The 25,677-nt window shown below is 60.1% G+C and overlaps 2 protein-coding genes across 4 annotated transcripts; one reads left to right on the top strand and one right to left on the bottom strand.

Annotated features, from left to right (window-relative positions):
• The first annotated feature begins 705 nt into the window (after positions 1-705).
• ANO8 (anoctamin 8) lies at positions 706-10,196 on the top strand. Its single transcript, XM_080565911.1, has 17 exons — positions 706-932; positions 3,716-3,826; positions 4,011-4,143; positions 4,232-4,370; positions 4,649-4,745; positions 5,071-5,187; positions 5,268-5,395; positions 5,687-5,848; positions 6,066-6,218; positions 6,295-6,421; positions 6,512-6,567; positions 6,656-6,730; positions 7,351-8,031; positions 8,118-8,309; positions 8,409-8,540; positions 8,658-8,768; positions 8,872-10,196. Exons 1-17 carry the CDS (start codon positions 833-835, stop codon positions 9,547-9,549), a joined length of 3,192 nt encoding a protein of 1,063 aa, XP_080422037.1. The 5' UTR covers positions 706-832; the 3' UTR covers positions 9,550-10,196.
• Positions 10,197-16,749: 6,553 nt separating this feature from the next.
• Positions 16,750-25,190, bottom strand: DDA1 (DET1 and DDB1 associated 1). Of its 3 annotated transcripts, none has more exons than XM_080565954.1 (5): positions 25,136-25,190; positions 20,903-20,983; positions 20,354-20,405; positions 19,969-20,030; positions 16,750-18,985 (listed from the first exon to the last, which is right to left on the bottom strand). In XM_080565954.1, the coding sequence occupies exons 1-5, from the start codon at positions 25,136-25,138 to the stop codon at positions 18,875-18,877; spliced, it is 309 nt and encodes a 102-aa protein (XP_080422080.1). In that variant the 5' UTR covers positions 25,139-25,190; the 3' UTR covers positions 16,750-18,874. The 3 variants fall into 3 exon arrangements, with proteins under 3 accessions (XP_080422080.1, XP_080422078.1, XP_080422079.1); XM_080565952.1 differs by lacking the exon at positions 25,136-25,190 and adding an exon at positions 21,348-22,862; XM_080565953.1 differs by lacking the exon at positions 25,136-25,190 and adding an exon at positions 21,269-21,295.
• Positions 25,191-25,677: the final 487 nt, after the last annotated feature.

Below are 25,677 nucleotides of genomic sequence, written 5' to 3'. Positions count from 1 at the left end.
GTGTTCAGAGCTGGGGGGGGCACGGGGGGGGGGGGCAAGACCTGGCCACGGGGGTCCCCAAGCCTTGATGCCCACACTGCCATGGGGACAGCGGGGTGCCTGGTGGGGCTGCACCAGGACCCCCACCCGGTGACACCCTGGGGGTTTTGGGGGGGGGGGGGGTCACTGGGGTCGGTTTGTGGGGTGGGGGGGGAAGGGGAGGGCTCCCAAATGTCAGCGGGACAGCACGGCCCCGGTTGGGTTCCCTGCGTGCCTCTCCACCCGAAATAACCGGGCCCGGGCACAGTGCCGGGGGGGGCGGGTTAGGGGGGGACGGGGGGGGGGGGCAGGGATGTGGGGCAGCTCGGGGGGGGGGGGCGAGGGGCTGGGATGTGGGGCAGGCAGGATGGGGGGGGGGTAAACAGGAGGGGGGGGCGTTGTTGGGGGTGCAGGGGGCATCGGGGAGGGGGGGTCAAGCGAGGTGTGGGGGGGGCGCTGGGGACGTGGGGCATCCCGGGGGGGGGGGGCTGGCAGCAGGGATGCTCCGCACCCTCTCCTCCCCGGGGGGGGGGTGATGGAGGGGGGGGGTGAAGGGGGGGGGGGGGTGAAGGGACTCCTGGGTCCCCCTGCTCGGCGCTGGGGGGGCCGTCGTCCGAGCAGGCTGATTCCGGGGGGGGGCCGGGAGCGCTGCGCTCCGCCGCCTTTGTCCCTCCTCCCGGCCGGGCGCGGCGGCGGCGGCGGCGGCGGCGGCGGCTCGGGCGGCTTCGGGAGGCACCGGCCCCGTGCCCGGAGCCGCGGCGGTCCCCATGCGCCGGTCCCCGCCGAGCCCCCGCCGCGCCCGGTGCCCCCCACCATGCCCGAGCCGCCGGCGGCAGCTCAGGAGGGCGAACGGCCCCGGAGGGCCCCGGCCGCCGACGAAAGACCGGAGCCGGCGGCCCCCGCTGGCGTCCTGGGTAGGTGGCACCGGGGATGGATGGGGGGGGGGGGCACCGGAGGGGGGGAGGAGGGGTGGGGGGGGGCACGGAACCGGGAGGAGCCGGCCCCCCGGGGTGGGGGGGAGGTGGGGGGGCACCGGGCGGCGGGGCCGCTCCCTGCGGCTCAATGCGGCGGGGCCGCTCCGGTGGGGGGGGGGGGGGGCGATGATTTTTGCCCCCCCCCTTTTCTCCCATCCCGAGGGGGGGGTCGCGGTGGTCCCAGCACAGCCCCGTGCTGCCCGCCCAGCCTTCCCCTGCCCGTTTGGGGTTTGGGATGTATGTGCCCCCCCCCCCCCGGGACAGGGGGTGTGCAGGGGGGCTGAGTGCCCGAGGATTTATCAATGCCCCCCCCAGGGCAGCTCTGTCACCCCCATGCCATGTGTCTCGTCCCCCCCCCCCCCCCCCCGAGAAGGTCCTTTTGTCCCCCCTTGCCAGGTCCGTGCCCCCCCCCCCCCCCCGATGGGGTCCACACAGAGGGTGCAGGACGGGGGCTTTGCCATCGGGTCCCCAACGTGGGGAGGGGGCCGCAGGAGAACGCGTGCCCCCCCCCCCCCCCCCCCCCAGCAGGTGACAGCACCGAGGACGTGGCCGGGCTGGGACACGGGGCGTCACGGGTGGGAGCGTGACCCACTTTGTGCCCCCCCCCCCACCCCCCCGCAGCGGGCAGGTCCGGCCTCCAAATGACGCCCGCCTCTGCCCCGAGCGGCCGCGGGCTCCGCGGGGTGGCCGGGGAAGGATTTTTGGGTCCCCAGAGCCCTGCGGCTCCGGTGACCTTACCCCAAGGTGAGCGGGTGGCCGCGGGGACAAGCGGGGAGAGAGGGACAGCGGCGGTGTCCCCTCGTCCCCCTGTGCTCGGTGGCTCTGCCGGCGGTGGCACCAGGAGGGGACATGGGGCAGGAGGCAGGGACAGCCCCGTGGCCAGAGGGGGGTCAATGCGGTGTCCCCCCCCCCCACACCATGGTCAGGGGGACAGGACCTGCGCTCAGGACCCCTCTGCGGCTCCTCCACGTCTCTTGCAGTGACCTTGGGAAGGAAAAGCCCCGCTGCACCCCGAGCAGCTGAGCCCAGCGTTGGGGTCCCCGCGCCCCCAACCCGCAGCTCCTCGGGGTCCGTGCCCCGCGCAGGGGGGGGCTCACGCCTTACCGGGGGGCCTCGTGGTGCAAACCGGGGCGCTGCCGTGGCTTCGCACACGTGGGAGCGCGCGCACACGGTGCGTGCTGGGGTGTGCGTGCGGTGCCCCCTCCCCGGCCACCCGCTCTCCCAGCTAGGATTACGGCTCCCTTTGCGGGGCGTAAATAATTCAGCCGGCCGAGCTCGCCCTGCCGTTGTCCAGCTGGGGCCTCAGCACCCCCCAGCCGAGCAGGATGGGTGCTCGTCGCTGTCCGTGCCGGAGCAGAGCGGGGGTCCCGCTCGGGCTGGGGGTCCCAGTGGCTCTGTATGGGGCAGAGTGCCTGGATGGAGCGGAGCCGGGGGACCCCACGGGGACACCCACGTCCCCACCCGAAGCGGCTCCCCTGGCACCATCCCGGCCCTGCAGCTGTGCCGGCACCCACAATGCCGGGCTTGTGCTCGGCCAGGCCCTGCCTCGCCGCCGCGAGGGCGTTCTCTGCGTACGGGGCGGGCGAGCGATGCCCCCGGCGTGCAGGATCAGCCCCGCTCCGGGGGCGTCCGGCAAGCCGGGCCGAGCCGTGCCGAGCAGCCTGGCGCCGTCCCGCTCTTTCGCCCACGGTGCCAGCACAGGGCGGCCTTTCAGCGCGGCCCCTGCCCACCCGGAGCCACCGGCAGCGGGGGAGATGAGTTTGTCGGGTCTCAGCCGGCGGTGGGGGCCCTGCTCTGAATTGGGATGGGGGCCCGGAGCTGGGGCGCAGCCGCTGGGACGGAGCGGGCCCGGAGCAGGTCCGGCATTTCCTGTTTTTTTGGGGCCGGCGTGCCCGGTGCGAGCAGGATTTCCTGTGCCCCGGGACCTTCCCAGCCCTGGGGCAGGCTGGCTGTTGTGACATCCCCTGCGCCCTGGCTCAGCAGGGGGAAACTGAGGCACGGAGGCAGCCGGGTGCTGCTGGCGTGCGGGGGGGGGGGGGGACCTGATGGCACGGCGGGGGCCTCATCCTGCCCTCCCTGCCGGTTTGGGATGCGCCAGGTCCCCATCCATCCCGAGAGAGGTGATGGGGGCACCGGGCACGGGGACAGCAAACCCCTGCGGCACGGCCGCCCCGGAGCAGGGCACGGGCTGTGTCCCTACAAAAGCCCCAGCCAGGGGGTGACAAGGGGACCCTGGGGACCGTCCCCATCCCCGCTCTTCGCAGCGGCACGGGGCCTCCCCGGGTTTCCATGGAGACCGGCTGCTTTTTCGCTCTCCCCATTTTTCCTGCCGTTTTCCATCTTCCGGCGCCGCGGCCCTGCCGGAGCCCGGCCCCGCCGAGGGGCTGCGGGCAGAGGTGAGCACGAGGGGGGGGTCCAGGGGGGCACCGGGGATCCCGGCCCTGCCAGGCTGCGCCGCCGCCTCCTCCCCGGCAGCTGTCGGGGCTTTTTCGGGCACCCGGAGCTGCCGGAGGAGAAACCTGAGCCGGAGCCGGCGTCACCTCGCTGCGACCCGCTGGCACGGCCACCGCTGGGGACACACCGGGGTCCCTGTCCCCTTGTGCGTGCCAGCAGCTGAATCATTGTTGATTCGGGGTCCGGCTCCCAGCGCGGGGCTGCGGGTCGGGGTGGGGGGGAGGCCTGGGGGTGCCCGCGGCCGCTCACCCGCTCCGTCCCCCCGGCAGACAAGCTTTTTGGGAAGCGGCTGCTCCAAGCCGGGCGCTACATCATGTCCCACAAAGCCTGGATGAAGACGGTGCCCACGGAGAACTGCGATGTGCTGATGACCTTCCCGGGTAGGGATATGCGAGGGTTTGGCTTGGGTCTGGGGGGTGAGGAGGGGTCCGATGGCACCTGGACCACAGCCCAGAGCTCCTCGCAGCCCCGTACCTGAGGCGGGGACATGGGGAGGGATGGGGATGGTGCTGGGGGACACGGGCAGAGGGACAGGCTGGTGCGACCGGCACCGTGCGCCCCCAGACACCACGGACGACCACACGCTGCTCTGGCTGCTGAACCACATCCGCCTCGGCATCCCCGAGCTCATCGTGCAGGTCCGGCACCACAAGCACACCCGCGTCTACGCCTTCTTCGTCACCGCCACCTACGAGAGGTAGGCTCCCGGCCACGGCCACGGCCCCGGCCGCGTCCCCCCCCTGTGCCCTCAGCCGCGTCCCCAGCCGCGTCCCCGCTCCCTGCAGCCTGCTGCGTGGGGCCGATGAGATCGGGCTGCGGAAGCCGGTGAAAGCCGAGTTCGGCGGGGGCATGCGGAGCTTCTCCTGCGAGGAGGATTACATCTACGAGAACATCGAGAACGAGCTTTACTTCTTCACCTCTCAGGTGGGACACGGAGGGGCAAGGGATAGGGGGCAGGGATGCTGGGTCATGGGGCAGGGACACGGGGCAAGGACACAAGTCATGTCCCTGTCCCCAGGGGGAAAAGGGGATTGGAGACCCCCTGGCCGAGCTGGGGACCAGGTTAAACACCCCCAAGATGGGGACAAGAGAGGTCCAGAGGGGACAGGAGAGGGCAGGGGCTGGGGAGGGGATGTGCAGGGAGACGCGGGTGTCACAGGGGGGGCGCTGGGGGCTGGGCTCACCCCGCTGCGGTGCCGCAGGAACGGCAAAACATCATCAGGTACTGGCTGGAGAACCTGCGCGCCAAGCAGGGCGAGGCGCTGCACAACATCCACTTCCTCGAGGGGCAGCCCATCAGTGAGTACGGCACGGCACGGACCCCCCCCACCCCCCCAGCCACCTCCCCACATCCCAGCCGTACCACGTCTGACCCCCAGAGGGTCCCCAGGGACAGGGTGACAAACAAGGGGACAGCGGGCACACGGTGCGCACCCCGTGCCATGACCCGGGTTGGGCACAGAGCCCCGCTGTGGCACCGTCACCCCAAGCCCATCCTTCCCGTGATCCCTGCCCCAAAGCCCCCTGTGCCGGGCCTGGCTGGGGACACATATTGGGGACCTGGGGGGGTGTGGGGGGGGGACAGCGGCGTCCCCACGCCTCACCTCCTGCCCCCGCGGCGCAGTCCCGGAGCTGGCGGCCCGCGGCGTCATCCAGCAGGTCTTCCCGCTGCACGAGCAGAGGATCCTCAAGCGGCTCATGAAGTCCTGGGTGCAGGCGATCTGCGAGGCTCAGCCGCTCGGTGAGGCGCCGGCAGGGGGTCCTGGGGCTGGGGAGGGGGGGTCCCGGCCCCGTTCACACCCCTGCCCCCGGCCCCTGCAGATGAGATCTGCGACTACTTCGGCGTGAAGATCGCCATGTACTTCGCCTGGCTCGGCTTCTACACCTCGGCCATGGTGTACCCCGCCGTCTTCGGCTCCATCCTCTACACCTTCACCGAGAGCGACCAGGTGCGAGGGGCTGGGAAATGGGGCAAATCCCAGCTTTTTGGGGGCCGGAAGGGGACATTTCCCTCCCCTCCCCACTCCAGCCTTTCCCTTTGATGCTTTAATGCCCTAATTGCTGCGGAGCTGGGAGGCCCCTAATCCCATCAGCTGCTTAACCGCATCCCGAGCCCCCAGAGCAGCGGGGTCGGGGCCAGGCGGCTCCCCGGGACCACCGGATGGGGTGGGGGCTGAGCGGGAGGCAGTAGGGACGGGAGGGGACCGACCCCGGCGCGGTGGGTGCCCTCCGCCCCGCAGACCAGCCAGGACATCTGCTGCGTGGTCTTCGCCATCTTCAACGTCATCTGGGCCACGCTCTTCCTGGAGGAGTGGAAGCGCCGCGGGGCCGAGTTCGCCTACAAGTGGGGGACGCTGGACACCCCCGCCGAGTCCATCGAAGAGCCCCGGCCCCAGTTCAGGGTGAGCACGTGGGGGAGAGGGGGGTCCTTGTGGGGTGTCCCCGTGGAGCTGAGCACCGTCCCTCCGGGTCCTGTGTGCGCGGGGAGGCTCAAGGCACCGGGGGCTTGGTGCGGAGAATTGGCACCGTTGTGACACCTGTGGTTATTCCTGGGGGTCTGGGCTGAGTCCCCCCCCAGCCAGCACTGGGATCACACGCTGCCGTCCCCCCTAAAATTAGGGCATTAAGAGAATCAGCCCCGTGACCAGCGCGGAGGAGTTTTACTACCCGCCGTGGAAGCGCCTGCTCTTCCAGTGCCTGGTCAGCCTGCCCGTCTGCCTCGCCTGCCTCTCCTTCGTCTTCCTCGTCATGCTGGGCTGCTTCCAGCTCCAGGTGGGTCCCAGCCCGGGTCCCGGCAGCCGGGGGGCTTCCATCCCCCCCCCCCCCCCCACTGACCCCATCCCCATAGGAGTTCGTGCTGAGCATCAAGGAGCTGCCCCGCATCATCCGCTTCCTGCCCAAAATCGTCCTGGCCGTCATCGTCACGACCTGCGACGAGGTTTACAAGAAGATCGCCTACTGGCTGAACGACATGGGTGCGTGGGGGCCGGGGGGAAAGGGAGGGGGGGGCGTCGGGGCTGGGCGTGGGGACCCCCCCCCCTGAACTCACCCCCTGGGCTTCGCAGAGAACTACCGCCTGCAGAGTGCCTACGAGAAACACCTCATCATCAAAATCGTCCTGGTAAGGGGGCGGACGGGGGGGCGGGGGGGGGGGGGACGCGAGGGTCCCGGCGGCCGCCCCCCGCTCACCCCCCCTCTCTCCCCCGCAGTTTCAGTTTGTAAATTCATACCTAAGTCTTTTCTACATCGGTTTCTACCTCAAAGACATGGAGCGGCTCAAGGAGGTAAGGGGCAGCGCCCGGGGGTGGCGGGGCCAGCGAGGACCCCCCCAGCTCCCCGACGCCCCCGGATGGACAGACGGACGTCCTCGAGCCAGCGGCACCCGCACCCGGCCCCCCCCGCGCCCCGCTGTCCCCGCATGCCGCGTTACCGCTCACGGTCTCTCTCTGTCTGTCTGTCTGTCCGTCCTTCTGTCCCTTCCACAGCTCCTGCTCATCTTCTCTCTCTCCCAAAGCCTCATGCGTCAGCTCAAAGAGGCTCTCCTCCCCTTCATCTTCCTCCACCTCCACCTCTCCCTCATCTTCTTTAAGGGCCTCCTGGGCTTTTGCTGGAGACTGGGAGTATCCAAAGTAGGAGCGGGGAGGGCGGGGGCCGTGCATGCCACCCCCGACCCCCCCCCCCCCCGCGCACCCCAACCCCCGGGGGTCCCGTCCCCACCACGGTGGCACGCACGAGGCCGGCGAGCTCGGTGCCGCTGGGGGGACACCACGTTGGGTGCCCCCCTCCAGCAGCGCGGCCACGGGGAGGAGCGGGGACCCCGTGGCGATGGGGGCGTGGGAGGGGGACACCCGGGAACTGGGCCCCCCCCCCCGGGTGACAGCGGGTTCCCGGTGTCCCCACGCAGATGCTGGCCACGCTGCTCATCACCCGCCAGTTCCTGCAGAACGTCAAGGAGGTGTCGCAGCCCCACCTGTACCGCCGGCTGCGCCGGGGGGACCTCAGCCTCCGCAGCCTCCGCGAGGTCGCGCACGCCGTCCTCCGCCTGCTCGCCCGTCCCCGCGGCCCCCCAGCTGCCGGGGCCGCCCCCGAGGGGCCGCGGGGCGAGAAGAAGTGTCTGAACGGGGGCTGCGGGGTGCCGGAGGAGGAGGAGGAGGAGGAAGAGCGGCGCGAGTCGGATTCGGAGGACGAGAGCGCCCTGGACTGCGGGCTGAAGCTGAAGAAGGTGAGCTTCATCGAGAAGGCGGAGCGGCGCGGCACAGAGCCCGGCGGCCCCGAGGACGAGAGCTTCCTGGAGGAGGGCAGCCCCACCATGGTGGAGAAGGGCATGGACCCCGCCTCCGTCTTCGAGCTGGGCGAGGATGAGGACGACGCCGAAGGCCCCCCGGGAAGCCCGGTCAAGGCAGCGGAGCCGGCCGCCGTCCTGCGGGGCAGCCGGAGGAGGCGGGCGGCTGAGAGTCGGGAGGAGGAGGAGGGTGAGGAGGAAGGGCGCAAGCGGAACCGGGCCTCCTGGATCGACCCGCCCGAGGAGGATTACTCCACGCAGCTGACGCAGGCGGAGGTGGAGAGCTGCATGAAGAAGTACGAGGTGAGCTCCAGCAGGGCATGGGGCATCCTCCCCAAGCCCCACTGCAATGCATTCCTCCTCCTCCTCCTCCTCCTCTTCCTCCCCAGGACACCTTCCAGGACTACCAGGAGATGTTCATCCAATTCGGCTACGTGGTGCTCTTCTCCTCCGCCTTCCCGCTGGCCGCCATGTGCGCCCTGGTGAACAACGTCATCGAGATCCGCAGCGACGCCTTCAAGCTGTGCACGGGGCTGCAGCGCCCCTTCGGCCAGCGGGTCGAGAGCATCGGGCAGTGGCAGGTGGGATGGGGGCCGTGGGGGGGGCCGGGCTGGGGGTCTCGGCGGGGGCCAGGCTGGCCGCAGGTTTCCAGCTCATCCCCGGTGCCGTCCCTCATGCAGAAGGTGATGGAGGCCATGGGCGTCCTGGCCATCGTGGTCAACTGCTACCTGATCGCCCAGTGCGGGCAGCTCCAGCGCCTCTTCCCCTGGCTCAGCCCCGAGGGAGCCATCATCTCCGTGGTGGTGCTGGAGGTACGGCGCTCCGCTTGTTATTGTAGGGTCTCCCGGTGCGCTGCCCTCTCCGGTCCCCGTTTCTCGTGGGGTGCATTTGGGGAGGGGATGCTCAGCGTGCCCCCCGTGCCCCCGCAGCACTTCGCCCTGCTGCTGAAGTACGTGATCCAAGTGGCCATCCCCGACATCCCCGCCTGGGTGGCCGAGGAGATGGCGAAGCTGGAGTACCAGCGCCGCGAGGCCTTCAAGGTAGGCGATGCCGGAGGGGGGGGGCAATGCGCCCCTCGGGGCCGAGCACGGAGCAGGGACGTCCCCGAGGCGTCCCCGTGCCCGACGTGCTCCCCGTTGGCAGAAGCACGAGCGCCAGGCGCAGCACCACTTCCAGCAGCAGCAGCGGCGCAAGCGGGAGGAGGAGGAGCGGCAGCGGCACGCCGAGTACCAGGCCCGCAAGGAGCGCGAGTCCAGCCGCGACGAGGCCAAGCCCGAGGCCGCCGGGCAGGACCCGGCCCACGAGAAGAGCCAGGGCAAGGGGAAGGGCTCCGGGGGCACCTCGCACGGCTCCGACAAGCCCAAGCGCCCCAGCTCGCTGCTGGCCACCAACAACGTCATGAAGCTGAAGCAGATCATCCCTTTGCAGGGCAAGTTCCTCTCCGGGGGGGCCGGGGCTGGCAGCACGGCCGCCGCCAGGTCCCCCCAGTCCCCCACCGGCAGCGATAACAAACTCCCCGGCTTCCTCAGCTTCAAGTTCCTGAAATCCCCCGAGACTAAGAGGGACGCGGGGACCGAGAAGGTCCAGTCGCCCACCAAGCCATTCAACCCCGGCAAGCTCTTCAACTTCGGCAAGTCCGAAGGGGCCAGCGGCAACGGGGCCACGGCCACCGCCTCCCCCCAGCCCCGGCCCGGCCCCTCCACGGATGGGGGCGAGCGGCCGGGCCCCAGCAAGTCCCACCTCAACGGGGTGCCGGAGGACGGGGGCCGCGAGGAGCCGGAGCTGCGGACGGAGGAGGAGAGCGGGGGCTATAAAATCTAACCCGACGTTTCGGGAGCGAGCACGGGCGTGCTGGCCCCGCGCCCTGCACCGTCCCCCTCCGTCGCATCCCCTCGCACCCCTCCAGCCCCCCTGCTGGGACCCGAAGCTCCGGCGGGGTCCGGCCTCAACCTGCGGCACGGACGCCCGAGGAAGGCACCGTCGGTGTGAGCAGCAGCAGGGCCCGGCCGTGTCCACGGATGGAGCGTCCCCTCCTGTGCCTCCGGCAAATTGGGGACAGGCAGGTGAAATCCTGGTCCTGCTCCACGGCTCCGCAGAGGCCACGGTCACCCAAGGGGACGCAGGGGAATTCGGCGTCCCCAGACCTACCAGGAGCATCCCGCAGAGCCCCCATGGGCGAAGGCAGCCGGGCTCGGCACCGCGTCTCCGATCGCAGAGGAACGAGACGGCGCGAGGAGCCCGATTCACCCCGTGCCTACCGCCACCGCCGCGTCCTGCTGCACCAGCCGTCGCCCCGGGGCCGCCGGCACCGTCCCGCAGCCTCGGCACGGGGTCCGGTCCTGCCAGCACGGGGATGTTCCCCGGCCCCAACACCGGCCGGGAGGGAGGGGGGTGAGCGGCGAGCGCCGGCCACTCGGATTCCCATGCATGGGCAGCATTTCTTGCACTAAAAACAAAACAAAACCCAAGGCAAGCGGCTCGCTCCCGTTCTTCGTGCGACGGCTGGAGGCGGCGGAGGCGAGAGCTCGGAGCAGCCCGGCCGGGCCCCAGCGACTGCGACGCTCCCCTTCCCTCTCCGCTTTCTTATTTCGTGGAATTAACTCGCAATAAGGCGCTCGCGCACACGGACGTCACGGCGGAGCCCGGGAGAAGGACGGGGCAGGGGGTGGGGGGCACGCGATGATTTGGGGAGGGGGGGGGGGGGGAAGCAGCTTCGCTTCTGCCAGGGCGAAGGTTTTGCCACCGCTGGGTCTAGGCTTAGTGCTTTGAGAGCCGCCATCCTCGTGGGGAGGAGGCTGCCCGCGGCTCTGCTCGGCGCTGCTTCGCTTTACGGGGTGGCGGGGGCCGGGGTAAAGGCCGGTGCTCGCTGTCCCCTCGCCCCCCCAGCTCCGCTCGCTGCCCCCGCCGAGCCCCCGACCATTTCCAAAGCAAGCAGGGGGAAGGAGGGCTCCGGCCACCCGGGGCGGCCGCCCCATCACTGTGCCTGGCCCAAGGCCTGGGCTGTAGAAAACATCAGGTTGTTTTTCCCGCCCCGCCTCTCCCCAAAACGTGTGGGTTTTTTTTGTTCCCCCTTTTGTCTTTGAACCAAGCCATTTTATACAGCAATAAGGCCAGGGGAGCACAAAGGCTCTGTTGCTCCACTCACCTGCGCTGCAGGGGCCTGGGCGATGGTCCAGGGCAGATGGGGGGCTCCTTGCACCGAGCTTTGGGGTCCCTGGGGGGGCACGGTGGGGCAGAGCAGCCCCCTCGCCCTCCCACGGGGCCGGGTACCACGCTCAGTGCCTGCCAGGCACGAAGAGCAGAGGATTTCTGGGGCGAGACGAGGGAAAAGGGAGCGCCGGGCTCCACGGCGCTGAGAAACTGGGGCAAACGGGCCCCGGGAAGGACAGGAGGAGCAGCACGGCTGCGCCCCGGAGCTGCTGCTGGAAAGGGAGCGGGAGCGGCAGCGCCTTGAGCGAGGGGAGCCCGGAGCGGGGGGAACCGTAACCCCAACACCCTCCTGGTGTTTGGGCAGAGCCCAAAGTCCTGCTGGGGACCGCAGCAAAGCTCGCCCCGGCTTGGCCGCTCTGCCTGCGCACCCCACCGCCGTCCCCTCCGCATCGGGGGCCGTGCGGAGCCCCCTCCCGTTCCCCGCTCACCGTTTCGGTTCTCGGCTTCTCCCCGGGTTTGGCTCCCCAGCTCTCAGCTCGGTTCTTGGTTAAAACGCGCCGGTCCTAAAGGGAGTTCTGTTCGCGTCCCACTTCCCTCCTGGGGTAACAGCCCTGGCACGAGCTGTCCCCGCACCACTTACCAGGGGACAGGGCAGGGGCCCACTGCTGCCGGCCCCCCGCAGTCCTGGGCATTTTTAAACATTTCTCTACACAAAATATTTCTACAAGCGGCCGCCTGTCTGGTATCTCACTCTTCCGGGCAGTTACCGTACAAAGGAGGGAATTGTTTCCTTTTTTTTTTTTTTTCCCCCCTTTTCTCCCTTGCTGTGCTCTCTTTCTTTGGAAACTAAAAGAAATGAAGGGGGTTATTTATTTCTTTTTAATTTATTTTGTCATATTTTTGTAAAACCTGCAGAAATGCAATAAAAATATATTTCAACAAGCCTGAGGCGTGCGCTACGTTATTGCCCCAAGTGGCTTTCATAACGCGTGTGCGCTCAGGGAGCGAACCTCAGCGCTCCTGACCCTGGGGAGAGCAGAAGGGGACACTTTAGGGCCACCGTCACCCCTCAGTCCCCCCCAGGCAGGGGGAGGCTTTGAGACAGGGACACGAGGACGAGCCCCGCCGGCACGGGTGGGTTCACAGCACGCGCAGGCAGCAGCGCCCGCAGCCACGTCGCAGCTCTGCCGCGTGCCGTCAGTAGCAGGAAAGGGTAGGGGAAGAATGAAGAGTTATAGTCCTCTAAATTCTGCAAATTTATTGTACACAGTATCAAACATGGAATAGTTTAAAAATAAATGCAAAATTCCAATGGCCATGACATTTGACTAACAGTGTATTTACAGTCACTCCACGACGGCAGCCCTTCTGCCAGCACGCAGCTGTCAGAAAAACCCGCGTCCTCCCGGCCCCACAAGACAGGATTTTTTTTGCAAAAAAAGAGGGAAACCGAACTTGCGGAGACAGGTGGGAAGTAACACGCACTCACGAGCTCGCCGCTGCGCTGCGAAAACCAGCCTGGGATGGCATGTGCTGAACGGAGCGAGGAGTTAAAGCAGGCACGGAGGACGGAAAGCCGAGAGCCACTCTAAGACGCTCGGTCGTGATGCGCGACTGGCCAAGGCCGGGTGGTTTAACTAAAAATACCCAGCGAAGCCTGCTAACGGCACGCTGCGCGCTGATTAATGACAAACGAATGCATCTGGAAGGCAGCACAAGCGCGGCACAGACACGGCAGTGACTCAGCTCGGACCATCCATGCAGACTTCACGCTGTTTCTTGCAGTAACTCATCAGTCGCCTCGCGTCCCTGTACCCCAGAGCCGCGGCTAAGGAACAAACCAAGCGGCCGGCCCTGCCCGCGGCCACGCCGGCTCCCCCAGCCCTACCCACATCCATGCATCCGTGCTGCTTATCCAAGCAGGGGAGAGCGTTTGACCTGTTCGGGTGTCAGCACGGCGTGCGTCTGCACAGAAAGCACCGCGTGCGCGCGTAACAGAGGCAATTCACCGAGGAGCTGACTGGGACAAGTCGTCCCGGTGATGGTTGTGGAGCTGGGAGCAACGAGAAGCGTCGCTGCTGGCTTCCTAGCCGAACGAAGCTCGCTTTGGTCAGGAACGGGAGGAAACCGAAAGCAGAGTTGTAGCAAGGAGAGGACAAACGGCTGTCCTCGTGGTGCACGAGGCAGCTTTAAGGCAGCTTCGCTTCCCTAGGGGGCTGGCGAGCTGAGGAGCGGGGCCGCCCCTCGCCTCCGAGGGCTGGCAGAGGAGTTGGGTAGTGGAAGGGGCAAGAACGCAGCCCATGAGCTGGGGAAAGCCCTGCCTGCACCTCGCCGCGTGCGGGGTGGCAAACACCAGCCCACCTCACGTCACCCGACCCTTCTGGCCAGCCACCTTCCGCAGGAGGAAAATCTCCGTTCGGAACAGGGTCGAGGTTTCACAGTGCTGCCCTTCCACCCTGCCGGCCGAATGCCTACTTCTGGGTTTACGTCGGTAAAACCTGGCAGTCCACCGCAAGAGGTTAAAGCCACCCAGCTCCTCAGAAGGCATTAAGACTTCTAATCAGACTCCTTAAATGTATTCCTAGAACAAGCTAATTCTAACAGCACACCCAAGGGGAGACTCGGTTTGTCACATCTGGGGACATACTGGGAAAGTTTCGCCTTTAAAAACAGTCCCAGCGTTAGAGAATTTCAAAGCTGGCGTTCCGTTTCCTTGTTTCAGCCACAAACACGTTCCTCCCTGCAGACCACGTTCAGCCTTTTCAATATCCAGAAGTTATTTTTTTCCAGTAATTGAAAAAGGAAAGGTTCCAGAAGTCCTCTCTCCTCCCTGACATTAAACTCGGGAGATGATACACACGTTTCACATTAAAAGACAGCTCAGCACGCGTCTCAGGACGGGCGCGGGGGGCCGGTGCTGTGACAGCATACCATTTAGCGCGGGCTGGATGCGACCACTAGACCCAGCTGTCAGCCTGCGCAGCCAGCCCACCTGGCCAGCCTGCTGGCTCAGCCTTTCGGGTGATTGCTGGCACCAAACCTCCCGGATCAGCTGTCAGATGAGACCCCGGGGCCACACGCTCGCCGTCAGACCACGGACGTTTGCGAGGCAGCAGAAGAGAAACCCGAAAGCGCAGTCAGCACAGCACGAAGGTCAGCCTGTGCTTCACCGAGCCCATGATGCAATACCCCTCCTGGGCACCGCGACCAGCACAGCCTCTGCATTGCTCCCAAAAATACCCTGAGCTGCTCCCAGGTAGATTCAACCCTCTCCTCTTTAAAGAAAAGGATTTCCCACTCTCTGTTAGACAGCAAAAAAAATGTAAGATAAAACCTGACATGGAGAGACATCAACTGGAAGGCCCTCTGGTCACGGTCAGCGTATCGCACAACTCCCCTGCAGCCAGGCTGACGTCATTAAAAAAAGTAGTTTTCCTATATGCAGGTCTTTTTGAAAAACCCTTACAATAGAAAGAATGAAGCTAGGGGTAAATAAACAAGCCAGGAAACAGTTAAATGGCAACAGAGCCAATAGCCGCAGTGTTTAAGAATAAAATAAAAAAAATTCCAAGACTCCTGCTTAGTCTTTGCCATTAAGGCCAGTGACAAAGAGCTCACCAAGAAATAAAGCTTTGAAGTGACACCTGTTCTATCTACCTAGTGCAGAGTGAAAATGTTGAGATTAATGTCCATCACGTTCAAAAGTCGTCTCAGAGGAAGCAGTCCGAACAACCCACGACTAACTGCTGCATAAGGCACACGCTGGAGGGAAGGAAACCCATTTTCCAGTCGATCCTGCTCCAAAGCACGCCGCCCAGCCTTCCCCACACGGGGCCACGCTCTGCAGCAGGGGCCCTCAGTAAAACCCCGAGCAACTGCCTGCGTGTGGAGCTCACCAGCCAACAGCTTGGCACGTTTACCCCGTTCTCACCAGGATTACGATGGCAGAAAAGAGCGCCCGGGTTACGTGCGTCCTTGGGATTCGTCACCGGGCTCAGCAGCCAGCTCTGAACATTTGGGACAGAAATCCCAGGCTTTAAGACCAGCACACCTGCTGCTGCTTCGTGTCTTTCCTAGGCTAAGAAAAGAAGTATTATTACTTTTTTTTTTTTTAAATCAGATCTAACTTATCTAAATGACTCTAAAAGCCTCTTCCCTTACTGTGAAACACATCCTGTCCACCTTAAATACTCCTCTGGTAAAGAGTTTAAACACTTTGCAGCCCAGGCGCAGCTCAGCAGCCTCAGGCAGACGGGAGCTGAGCGGCTCCTTCCTGCCCTCCCGGCCTGGATTTCCATCCCGCTGCTGCTCACTGGTCTTCGCAGCTCAACGCGGTTTCAGGGCTCGTCAAAAACTCCCGCACGTGCTTGCCCGCTCCGTAAGCTTCATAACAGTCCTTCACTTGCCAGTTTGGTACAAAACCAAACCTTCCAGCCACAGGTTCTGCTGCAATTTTGCGTTTCCCTGGGTTTACTACAGTCACCTCCAGGCTCCTGCTCGAAGCGCGGGCGATACCGAACGCGCAGCGGGTTGCTCAGGGCCTCGTCCATTAGGGCCTTGAAAAACTTCCAAGGACAGAAAGAGGAAGCAGCCTGAAAGCCGGCCGTGCCAACGTTACCTAACCGACCATCCTCAGACAAAACAAAGTAATCCGGCAAACGTCCGGGATCAGCCATAAATGCAAACAACAAACACTTCGCTGCTCCGATGCAGTTCCCTGCGAATTCACAGCTGGACAGGACATGTTAAGATCTATCCTTCTTTCCAACATTCCCCCCCCTCCTCCAACTCTTACATGTGAGGAGTAGGTTGGTTGGGTTTTTGACTATTTCTCCCCTAAAAAATAAAATAAAATACGTGATACCAAGAATTAACCTAGACAAAACGTTAGTTTCCCTGCACATCAGTCACTAGTATATTTTTATGTTAGAAAAAGGCAGTGCCTAACTTTTTAATGTGCTAAACTTACCCAACAGACATCTCAACTGCTCGAGTGCTGTTCAGTACGGGAGCGCCCTGCCTGGCAGGACAGACACCTATGAGCAGGACAGTCTGCTCAAGAGGCTGCTCCCGGACGGACTCATCGTCCCCTGGTAGAAAGAAACGTGCTTCTGCTGCTTTGACTACTGAGCAAAGATTCCCTATTCAACTAAAAAAAAAAATAAATCCTGATCTCTGACAAATATCTCAAGTTCTCATTAAAAAACCCAAACCTTTAGTGTACATTGGTAACAGAAACAATACAAATACCACTAGGCAGACATGTACAAAAGAACCCCTGAGGGTCACTAAATTTCAGTCACTTTGTAACAAGAGAGTCTGAAGTGCGAAGAGCTAGGCATCATACAAACAGTGCGGTCAGCAAGAAATCCAGGGTTTGGGTTTTTCCTTATTTTTGTTGTTTTCAATGCACTAAGGCACCAGGAAGTCACAGTTAGGCAAATAAGATCTTCCATGCAACACTCAAACCTGATACACTTACCATGTATTAAACAGATAGGATCAAAGTGCAATAGCTTGAGGACAGCACTCTTGAGCCAGGAGCAGCAGGAAAAGTGGGTTGGAGAAGGAAGGAAAGGAGGGAGCTCTCGCTGCAGATCAGATGGGATGCAGAAAGACCCACTGGGGGTGTTAGAAATCCATACTGCTTGTGCTCAACCATGAATGCAAAAAAAAACAAAACAAAAACAAAAAAAAAGACAAGTTTGATACTTAAGGTCACATCTCTTTGAAGATTAGTTTCTCCTTCACTTCAGAACTACTTAAAAAAAGGCAACCTTCTCTTACCTCCTAAAAATATCTGAAACATTTCAAAGGCTCCCATAACCAACAGGGTAACTTTTAACGACACGGAGGGAACAAAGACGGGGGTTTACGACAGGAAGGAACTGCCAACTCTCTTTAATAGTACAACACTCTGTCTAGCAGAGAAGTCAGCAAAGCCCAAACCTTGCCATGTCAATCAAGTTTACAGCATTTTACAACTTCAACGCACTGTACAAACATTAGTCTGCAAGGCTGCAGCTCTCAAGCTTTGCTAAAACACACAAATTGGTCACACTTTACCACCAGCTGCATGTCCGTTTCCTCTTTTGGTATCTCACAGCTCTTCACGGGATTCTTCAGTTTCAGCTTCAGGTGATCCCTGCGAGACCAGATGCTAACACGGCATCTTCAGGTAACATCCTGCACTTTGCACAGAAGTACTGGTTGATAGCGGAACTCTGGGAGAAGTCCTCTTGCAATTGCCAGTAAATCACACAGAATTCTAAGTATTTTTTGTCTTCACCAACACGGTTGGCATTTCCAACAACATTCCAGTAATTTGGAGGTTACTGCCGTAGCAAAAAGGTAACATTTTCTGAGGCAGGTACAAAGTTCTAAACTACTTGGTGCTAACTTTAAGTTAAACTCATTCACTGCATCAGAAACTCGGTGCCTAACAGACATTTGAGAACGCAGAGTGAGCCGTGCCCTGCTCTTCCCAAGGTTCTGCCTCATAACACGCAGTCGTAAGCAACGGTCTATCTCCCTTCGGGTCCCCTTCGCCCCCACACCTCATCTGGTGGCGTCCGCTGGTAGGAAGGGGATGCTGTGGAGAAGGGGAGAGCAGAAACCCTGGCCTCAAAGCTCGTGGCCACTGCAATCGCACAGAACTAGGCTTATCCAGGATCTCTAGAACAATGTTCGTGAGATTTCTCGAACTGGTGTTTCAGATTCGTGAACGAGGAAAAAAACACAGTTATAAATTCATCAATTTAAACTAACACAGTGTGAAGTCAGCTTCTTACATTAAAGCAGACAAGACATCATTACTAAACTACACCTTCCCTGTCCCCTTCAGCGACGATGGTCATTTCCTTTTAAGTCTCCGAACCTCCGAATCCACCTAGACGACTTACGGGTCTCCATTTTTGCTCCTACTGAAGAGTCAGTGAAGGGTCACAGGCAACAGGCACTGAGCTGTCACAGTCCAAAAGAGATCGGTTGGTCTTTAATGGAGACCACGGAAGCTCACGTTTTGATCAACTCTAAGTCCTGGACTCCACTCCAGACATGCCGGTATCGCAGGAAATTCAACGTACCATTAGTCAGAGCCGGCAGTCGACACAGAGAACTAGATCTAGTTGCCAAGGTGCTCCCAGACTTATCCGGCCAAGCGCTGCCTGCAGGGCGCCTACCCAACTCCACTCCATCAGCTGCTGCTTAAATACACTGTTGATCAAATACTCAGAATAGGATAAAAGTATCCCTTTATTCCAACGGAGAAGTTGCACATATCAGTCTGTTCAAGACCAAGAGACTGTTAGAATTAAAGAGCAACACAAGCAACACACCTTTCACTTGAATTCTCCATGACCACTGACGTATGAGATAACGTACGCTGCCAAACGCCCGTGGCCCTTACAGAACAGACCAAAGGAACACAACTGATATACCAAGTTGACAACACATTTTGCTAAGATCAACATAATCCTAAATGACACCCATGATTTTTTTTTTTTTTTTCAGTGCGGTGCCAATTTCAGAGTATTTGAGAAAAAATAGTGAGGCCCCACACTTATGGCTGGACTGGGCACAAAGAAGAATGAACCACTTGCGGTATGTCAACGGGTACACGGATCGAAAAGCCCGTACCCCGCCAGGGGTCTGTAACAACCCCCGTCTCCTCCTCAGGCTTCCGTAGCTAGAGCCGGTTGGTTAGGTAACAGATTTAACAAAACCTGTAAAAGTGACAGTGTACGCTTTTGAGAAAGGAGGAACTAAGGTTACACTACATGTTTTACTGGATTGTTCCACCATCACTCCGTAAGTTTTACGGCATAAATAAAAAAAAAAAAAACGGAGAAAAAATAAATACATTGGCTCCTATGAAGTCAGAAGTGGTTTGGGCTGCATAGTGGATGGGTGAGAGATGGGGGCAAGGGGCGAAATTTACACACTTTGAGACAAAACAGGAAGCGCCTGCAAAGTAGTAGAGGAGAAAGCCAAGAGTTTAAGTGTCCTCGTTCATATCCTGGCTGTCTGTCCGAGCGATTTTCCGTGGTGGCGCCGAATTCTCACCTTCTATTTCCACTTGCTCTTGATCTCTCTTCTTTGCTGCATTCTGTTTGGACAAAGAAAGTCACAGTGAAACTCTCCAAAGCCTTTTGATGCTGGCGGGAGCTAATGCCAGTAGAAAAAAATGTGTTGTTTGTAAAAATTTCGGGATGGAATATAGCAATGCGATGACCTAACAGACACACTGAAACAAACCAAGAGGATTTTGCCCAAAGCCAAAGGGTGCTTCTTCATATTTGAGGGTGGGGCAAAAACACCAATCATTGCTCTCAGCATCTTTTATTTATAGATCTCAAATATTTCATACACGAGTAAGATCTGCTTTTCCTGCTCCTCTGAGTCAGTCCCTAAACTTATCAAAATCACCAAAAGACTTCCGTCTTATACAAATATTTTCTTCTCAGCTTCAATGCTCCTTACAATTTTGCCTCTCTGTGTTCTGTATCCTCTCATCATTAAAATCCCTGCTTCGGTGTCTCCACTCCCGAGTCCTTGCCTTGTGTCTGAGCACTTCCAACCCAGGCAGTATTGGTCTCAGACGCCAGCTAGAGCCTCCTCATTTGTGCATTCCTGATACGGGAACTCTGATTTCGTAACCAAGGTACTTACACGGCCTCATTAATGCATTCATGTTCTGCATAAGCTCATCCATCTTTTCCTAACAGTCTTGGGAGGTAAGAGCTCTACTCTAGCTGTAAAGCAGACAGCTGAGGCACAGGGAGACCAATTTGCAAAGGTCACAAAGGAAAATTGTACTAAGTGGGAAACAGAACTGAAGTCTCCCAAGTTCTAGACTAAACACTGAGTTACTGTCCTCTAAATTGAAACAGAAGAAAAAGCTTTTAAAAAAATAAAATGTTGTGCAGAGACAGAGCTGTGCAGAGACAGAGCCTCCTTTTGCCGAAGTGCATTTCACAAGGACTGAATCCCTCTTAATTAATCATCAATATCTTGATTGTGATCAATATCCAGCTCTATCAGCCAGAGTCAGCAAATCGAGACGTTTATATTAAGGAAACACAACCATACCTTTTTGTCCCACTGCTGATGTAAGTAACGCAAAAGTATATTTGTCTTTTCTGTTACTATAACTGCCAAAGAAAGAGAGAAACAAGCTGAGGTCGTTTTAAAGACAACCTTTAAAACCGTGCAGCAATCATGACATTATTTCACGTACTAAGCATGGTCCTTTAGATTAAAGGGCAGGACGCAGGAACAGCCATCACTTCGTTAGGACAGAGGAAAAGCACAAGAAATGAACAATAACTAGACACACACTGCTTCTCACTGTAGTGACACTTCTAGAGTATCAGCTGATCTGAAGTTTAAAATAAGTGAAATTATGCGTATGCCAGATTTTTAAAATCCAAAAACAGTAAAAAAAAAAAAAACCACGTCAGTGGAGCAGACTTACTTTGTTCAGACGGGTATTCTCTCGTGGGAAGGTATACCGATGGTCTTCTGTTCTATAGAGGAATTGGACAGTTACAGAACAACGACGGCTACAGGGTGATTTTTAACTCGAGCACAGCTAAACCAACCCAAAGGCCGTCACAAACCCAGGCTACAAATGCCTTCTGATATTCCGCCCTGTTACATGGCACTGTTCTCCTACTTTCTTTTTTTTCCTTTCCCTTTTTATTTTTTAAGGAATTCGAAGCAGGTCCATTTTTCTGGTGTTTTTCAGGGCCTAAGACCATTACTAAAGAATGTGCGTACACAGAGAGCCCCACAGATGTGGCTTGGCTGCCGTGAGGACGCATGCCTCACCAAAGCACGCAGGAAGTTTTCCTTGCCAATCTCAGCTCATGAACTGCAAGCATACATGGGTGGCTTTGGTTGTTTGTTTAAAAACAAAAACAAACAAACACTCCTTTCAAGTTTATTTCCCTCCCGTATCCTTCGAGCCGTGCAAGAAAACCTCCCAGAGCACCGGGATTTATGGCCGATACGCAATACTTACTGATGCTTTACATACAGAGTCCGCATGGAACCTGCTGAAGTTGCTTTTGTTGTAGACCGGTAATCCTTTCAAAAAATCTGCCTGAAAAGACAAAGAACACAAACAAAGTAGGTGAAGAAAGGAAGAGCGATATTCCAGTTGTTGTTTGCTTCGGGCCGATTCTCCAAGGAGTCGCTCGGGTCGTTAAGATAAATAACTGCAGGGTTTGGAAGGATGTTGCCAGGTCCCAGCTAGTGAGAGCTGCTGGAAACCGAAACAAGAAAAAAACAAAACTGGTTTTGTAAACGAAGCGAATCCCCAGCTTTTGTGTTTGGCTCGCTATTCTCTCAAAGTTCTGGAATGCAGCTTGAAGGCTGCTCAACAAACCCCTCCTGGCATGCAGGTGACGTGGGTGAGCCCTGAAAGGAAGCTCTGCACCGCGCCGACACCAGCAGGATCCACGGACCAGCACAAACCACAACATCGCACAAGGAAACTGCCGCAGCCACACCAATGACTCAAATCCTTGAACGTGTCCCCGTTTCAAACTGGTTGCTCTTTCGCTTTCGCAGCTACCCGTTCTCTGTCAATTCCAGAAAACGACGAAAGCCTCCGAGGCCCCAAAAGCCCAATCCTTATCAGCGAGGCCCGACTTTTTTTTGTGAAGGATCACACCCCTGCGGGCGTCAGCGCTGCCGGTACTTCAAAAATAACCCCCCCGAGTTCCCGGCGGCCGGGGTAGATCCCGAAAAAACAGCCGAACCCACAGGGCAGCGAAGCTATTTGCTAAACAGCAGCGGGAACCCCGCGGAGCCCTCGCTGTTTAATTAAGCCTCACCAGCGTGAAGCAGGAATTTCCTTCTCCAAAGCGAAAAAGGAGGGCGGGAGGAGAACGTTACAGGGTCACGAGAACAGCGAGCTTCAAAGCCTGCAGGAGCCTCTTCCCTCACAGCGGAGAGGGACAAAGGGAGATGCTCGGTGAGGCCCTTAAAGCAGCCAGAAGACGGGTAATAAACGCACGAGGTGCCTGGGCGATACCCAGGAGAGGCCCTGAGACACCCGAAGTCATCGGATCAGCTACCTGCGCCGCAGTGATACTCACTTAAAGCCTCAAAGCCTATTATACGGCACACTAAGGGCCTCTAATCCTGCACATACATCAGCCTGCTTAGGAGCAATTTAAAAAGGAGAGGAAAGCAGCAGAGGAGCCATTTAATTTCGGCGTTAGAAGCGGCAAACGAACGGACGCTGCTGCTCCACGACTGCCAGGCTCAAAGGCGTTGTTTTCACTCAAATCAGAGCCGTTATTTTTATTAAGGCTGCATCTTTAACTCAAAACAAAGAGCTATAATTAGCCAAGCCAGAAAATATTATTCATGCTCTTGTTTTTGAAGGAGCTCTACCGACGTTCTCGTTTCCACGTTCGACCCTTCCTGGGTGCCAGGTTTTAGCTAAAAGAAGAGACTCGGACTGAAGCAGCCAGCTCCAAATTTCCCTCTCGTCCCGTCCCCCTCAGGGGCGATGCCACTTCCCTGTGTCACCAGTTCTCCAGCCCAGAGCCCGTGGCTCGCTCGGCTGAGCTGGGGGATCGAGGCAGGATCCTCCAGCACTGCTAGAAGAGCCCCGTGGACCCGGACCGCGCCGCCCCGCTCCCCTGCTCTCCCTGGCACCGAGGGTCCTGGGCTGAAAAGGGTGGGGAATCCTTTAGGGACTTCCACAGGCACGGCCAGGCTCTTTGCTCAGCACAGCCCAGCTTTAAGACTTACTGACTGTACTTACTCTGTTTAGAAGGGCTGAGGATCTTTAAAAACATTTCCTATTTCAAAGCTAACCTTTTTTTTTTACGACACGGTGCTACAGGAGCCCGGTCCAGGCAGAGACAGACACGTCCCCGGTTTCTTTAACTGCCTGCTTTCATTTCCACTTACAAGAACGGAAAATAACTGTTCTTACCGAGGAGCACACGACTTCAGGTCTCTCCCACCCCCGTCCCCTCACCCCAGACTATTCCCCACTGCCCCATGGTGGGGGGTGGTCTGGCAGAGCCCACGTTTGCCCTGAGAGGGGGCGCAGCTCTCACCAGGCACGCCGCGGTCTTTTAACAGACTTCTGCAGCAGAGCTATGCCCGGTAAGTCGTAAAAACACCATTAAAATTATCAGCCAAAATGCATTTTAAATGGGGAACACATTTTAAACGTGGGTGTCCCCCCTTCTCCAGAATATAAGCAACTGAAGCAGGATGTGCAGCAGCTCAGAGGCTCCCAGGCAGGAAGGCTGCCACGCTCACACCTCTACAGAGACCTCAGCTCCTGCACGAACAGCCTCGAGCACGCTGGGCTCTCAGCCTCCACCTCGCCCTCTCGCAGGGCAGAAGCCGTTTGGGTGGACCCACACCTGCCAGGGCAGGGAAACGGCAGGAAAATTAGAACGTGAGCACAGGGAGAGGCATTTCTCCAGCTTAAGCGTTAGGAAGTACAACTGAAGAGCCTTGTGGTTAGTACCGAGGCTATCCTGCTGCTAATCCTGCCCCATACCTGCCCGTTTCAACTGTCATCTGCTGTGATGCAACCTCCTGAAAAGGTCCCCTCGAGGGAATCGCCCCGAGGCACATTGCTGGATATCCGGAATGAGACAATATTGGGAGCGCAGCGCCCCTTATCTGCTCCAAGGGCACACGATAAGTCAGGTCACCGCCGCGCGCACACACCCACCGCAGCAGGCGCACCGAGGAACACCTGCGGCGCACGAGGAAACGTTCCTCCCGCGGGCCTTCTGCCACTCTTTAACCAAGCAGAGCGTGCCCAGGCCGAGCCGGCCGAGCTGCTGCAGCTCCCCGCGCGGAAGCGGAAAACCAGCGCCGGAACCGAGCAGAGGCCTCGTTTCATCTGGGGAAAAGGCAAATCCCCCAGACGCCAAAACAAGCGCGGTTAAGCAACCCTCAGGAGGCAACACCGGTTCCTTCTACGGTTTGGGAAGCAAGGGGGAGATAAAGAGGCATCTGCTCTTCCCGTGTCAACAGGGCGCTCGGCTTCCTAGGAAGTCCTCGTCTAAAAGCAGAAAGGTGAATAACAAAAAAAAAGAACAATGTATGCATGCCCAGTTCTCAACTTCGGAAAGGAACCGCAGCAACCACACTGCGGAACGCGAGGCCCAGAGCACGGGTGCTGAGAGCAGGGCTGTGTCCCAGCACCACGCACACGTGGACGTGGGATGGAGGAGAAGCACCAACACGGGGAACGGCCCCCAAAACTCCCAGCCTCGGGACACGGAGACCCCAGGGAACACCCCCGACCCCCCTTTGTCATGGGGCTCACCGAGGGGCAGGAGAAAAACTCTCTTCCTCCAAAAACAACCCCACCGCTGCAAAGGGAAGGAGACGGGAACTCCCCTGGCCGTGACAACCACCACCAGACTCCCAGGCAGCCTCTTGCTACGTGGGGGCACCCTGACAGACCCCAACAACCCCCATATACCCAGCTCCTTTGAGCACACAGCCCTGGGGGGGGGGGAACACCCCCCACCCCGTGCTACCCCCAAATTTCCCCCTTTGCCCTCCAGCACTCCCCAGCTTGTCAGCACCCCACCCTCCTCACAGCCCACCCTAGAAAAACTGCAGAGGGGGACCGAGAGCCCCCCCCAAGGGGTACCACAGCTCCCTGCACCCCCTGCCTCCCCCCAAAAAACGGGGCGCCCCCCCAAAAGAACAGCTCCTCCCCCTGAAAAATTCCCCCCAGAACAGCAGCCCCCCCGAAAAACGGGGTCCCTCTAGAAGAACAGCTCTACCCCAGAAAAAAGGGGCACCCCCAGAAGAACAGCGCCCCCCCCCGAGAAGGCCCTCCCCCAAAAAAACGTGGCACACCCCCCCCCGAAAAGCGGGGTGCCCCCCCGAATAACAGCCCCTCCGATAAAAAGGACACCCCCCAAAAAAACGGGGCGGCACCCCAGAATAACAGCACCCCCCTCCGAAAAACGGGCCCCCCCCCCGAAGATCAGCCCCCCCCCCCCAAATTACGCCCCCCCCGCCCCCAGCCCCGCCGCCATTTTGGGGTCCCACAGCCGCCCCCGGGGGGGGCCGCACCCCCCCCCGACCCCCCCCCAAATCCCCTCAGCCCGCAGCGGGGGGGGGCTCGGCCTCGCCCCCCCAGCTTCAGGGCGAGCCCCGGGGGCCGACGACCGGCGGAGGCCGCGCTCCCCTCAGCGCAGCGGGGCCGGGGGCGCCGCCATTTCGGGCGGGGGCCGAGCCCAGCGCCTACCATCTTCGCCGCCGCCAGCCGGGAGGAGCCGCCCCGCCCCCTCCGCCTCAGCCGCCGCCCGCCCCCCCGCCCCCTCCGCGCGCACCCATTGGTCGCCGCCGCGCCCGGCCCCACGCCCATTGGGCGAGGCGCCCGTCAGTCAGCGCGGCGCTGAGGTGCTTGGGGTGAGGTAGGGGCAGGAAATGCCCCGATCGGGAGGGGTGGGGAGAAGACCCGGATGTGGAGGCGGCCGCGGGGTGTGATGGGAAATGTAGTCCGCGCGGGGCTCCCTGCGTCCCCTTGGCTCTCGTTAACGAAGGCGCTGTTAATTACGTGGTAGGAACGAGGCTGTTAATTACCGCTGCTGGGCGAACGGCAGTCTTGAGAAGGAGTTGGCGTGCAGTAGCTGTGTGTAATCTCAGCAATCCAAACCCTGCTACGGCTCGGGGTAACCGGCCAACAACCGCTCAGGGGTCAGCCAGCGCTGCCCAGAGCAGCTCTGCCCGCAAAAAAGTCGCTCCCAGGACCAAAAAACCCCCGAAAAACCCCCTTCAACCCAGCAC

This window comes from Anser brachyrhynchus (assembly GCF_964034855.1).
Source record: "Anser brachyrhynchus genome assembly, chromosome: 23".
In the NCBI taxonomy this organism is placed as follows: domain Eukaryota; kingdom Metazoa; phylum Chordata; class Aves; order Anseriformes; family Anatidae; genus Anser; species Anser brachyrhynchus.
Note: the sequence above shows the minus strand (reverse complement) of the source record. Positions and strands in the feature narration are given on the sequence as shown.

Bases quoted from the DNA above. Each gene is read 5' to 3' on its own strand.
- ANO8 (XM_080565911.1), top strand. From the start codon at position 833: ATGCCCGAGCCGCCGGCGGCAGCTCAGGAGGGCGAACGGCCCCGGAGG. The intron at 5,849-6,065 runs GTGAGCACGTGG...CCCTAAAATTAG, and splicing joins AGCCCCGGCCCCAGTTCAGG to GGCATTAAGAGAATCAGCCC. The intron at 6,422-6,511 runs GTGCGTGGGGGC...TGGGCTTCGCAG, and splicing joins CTACTGGCTGAACGACATGG to AGAACTACCGCCTGCAGAGT.
- DDA1 (XM_080565952.1), bottom strand. The intron at 20,406-20,902 runs GTAAGTATTGCG...ATTCCTCTATAG, and splicing joins ACTCTGTATGTAAAGCATCA to AACAGAAGACCATCGGTATA. The intron at 18,986-19,968 runs GTATGGTTGTGT...TTGTCCAAACAG, and splicing joins ATCAGCAGTGGGACAAAAAG to AATGCAGCAAAGAAGAGAGA.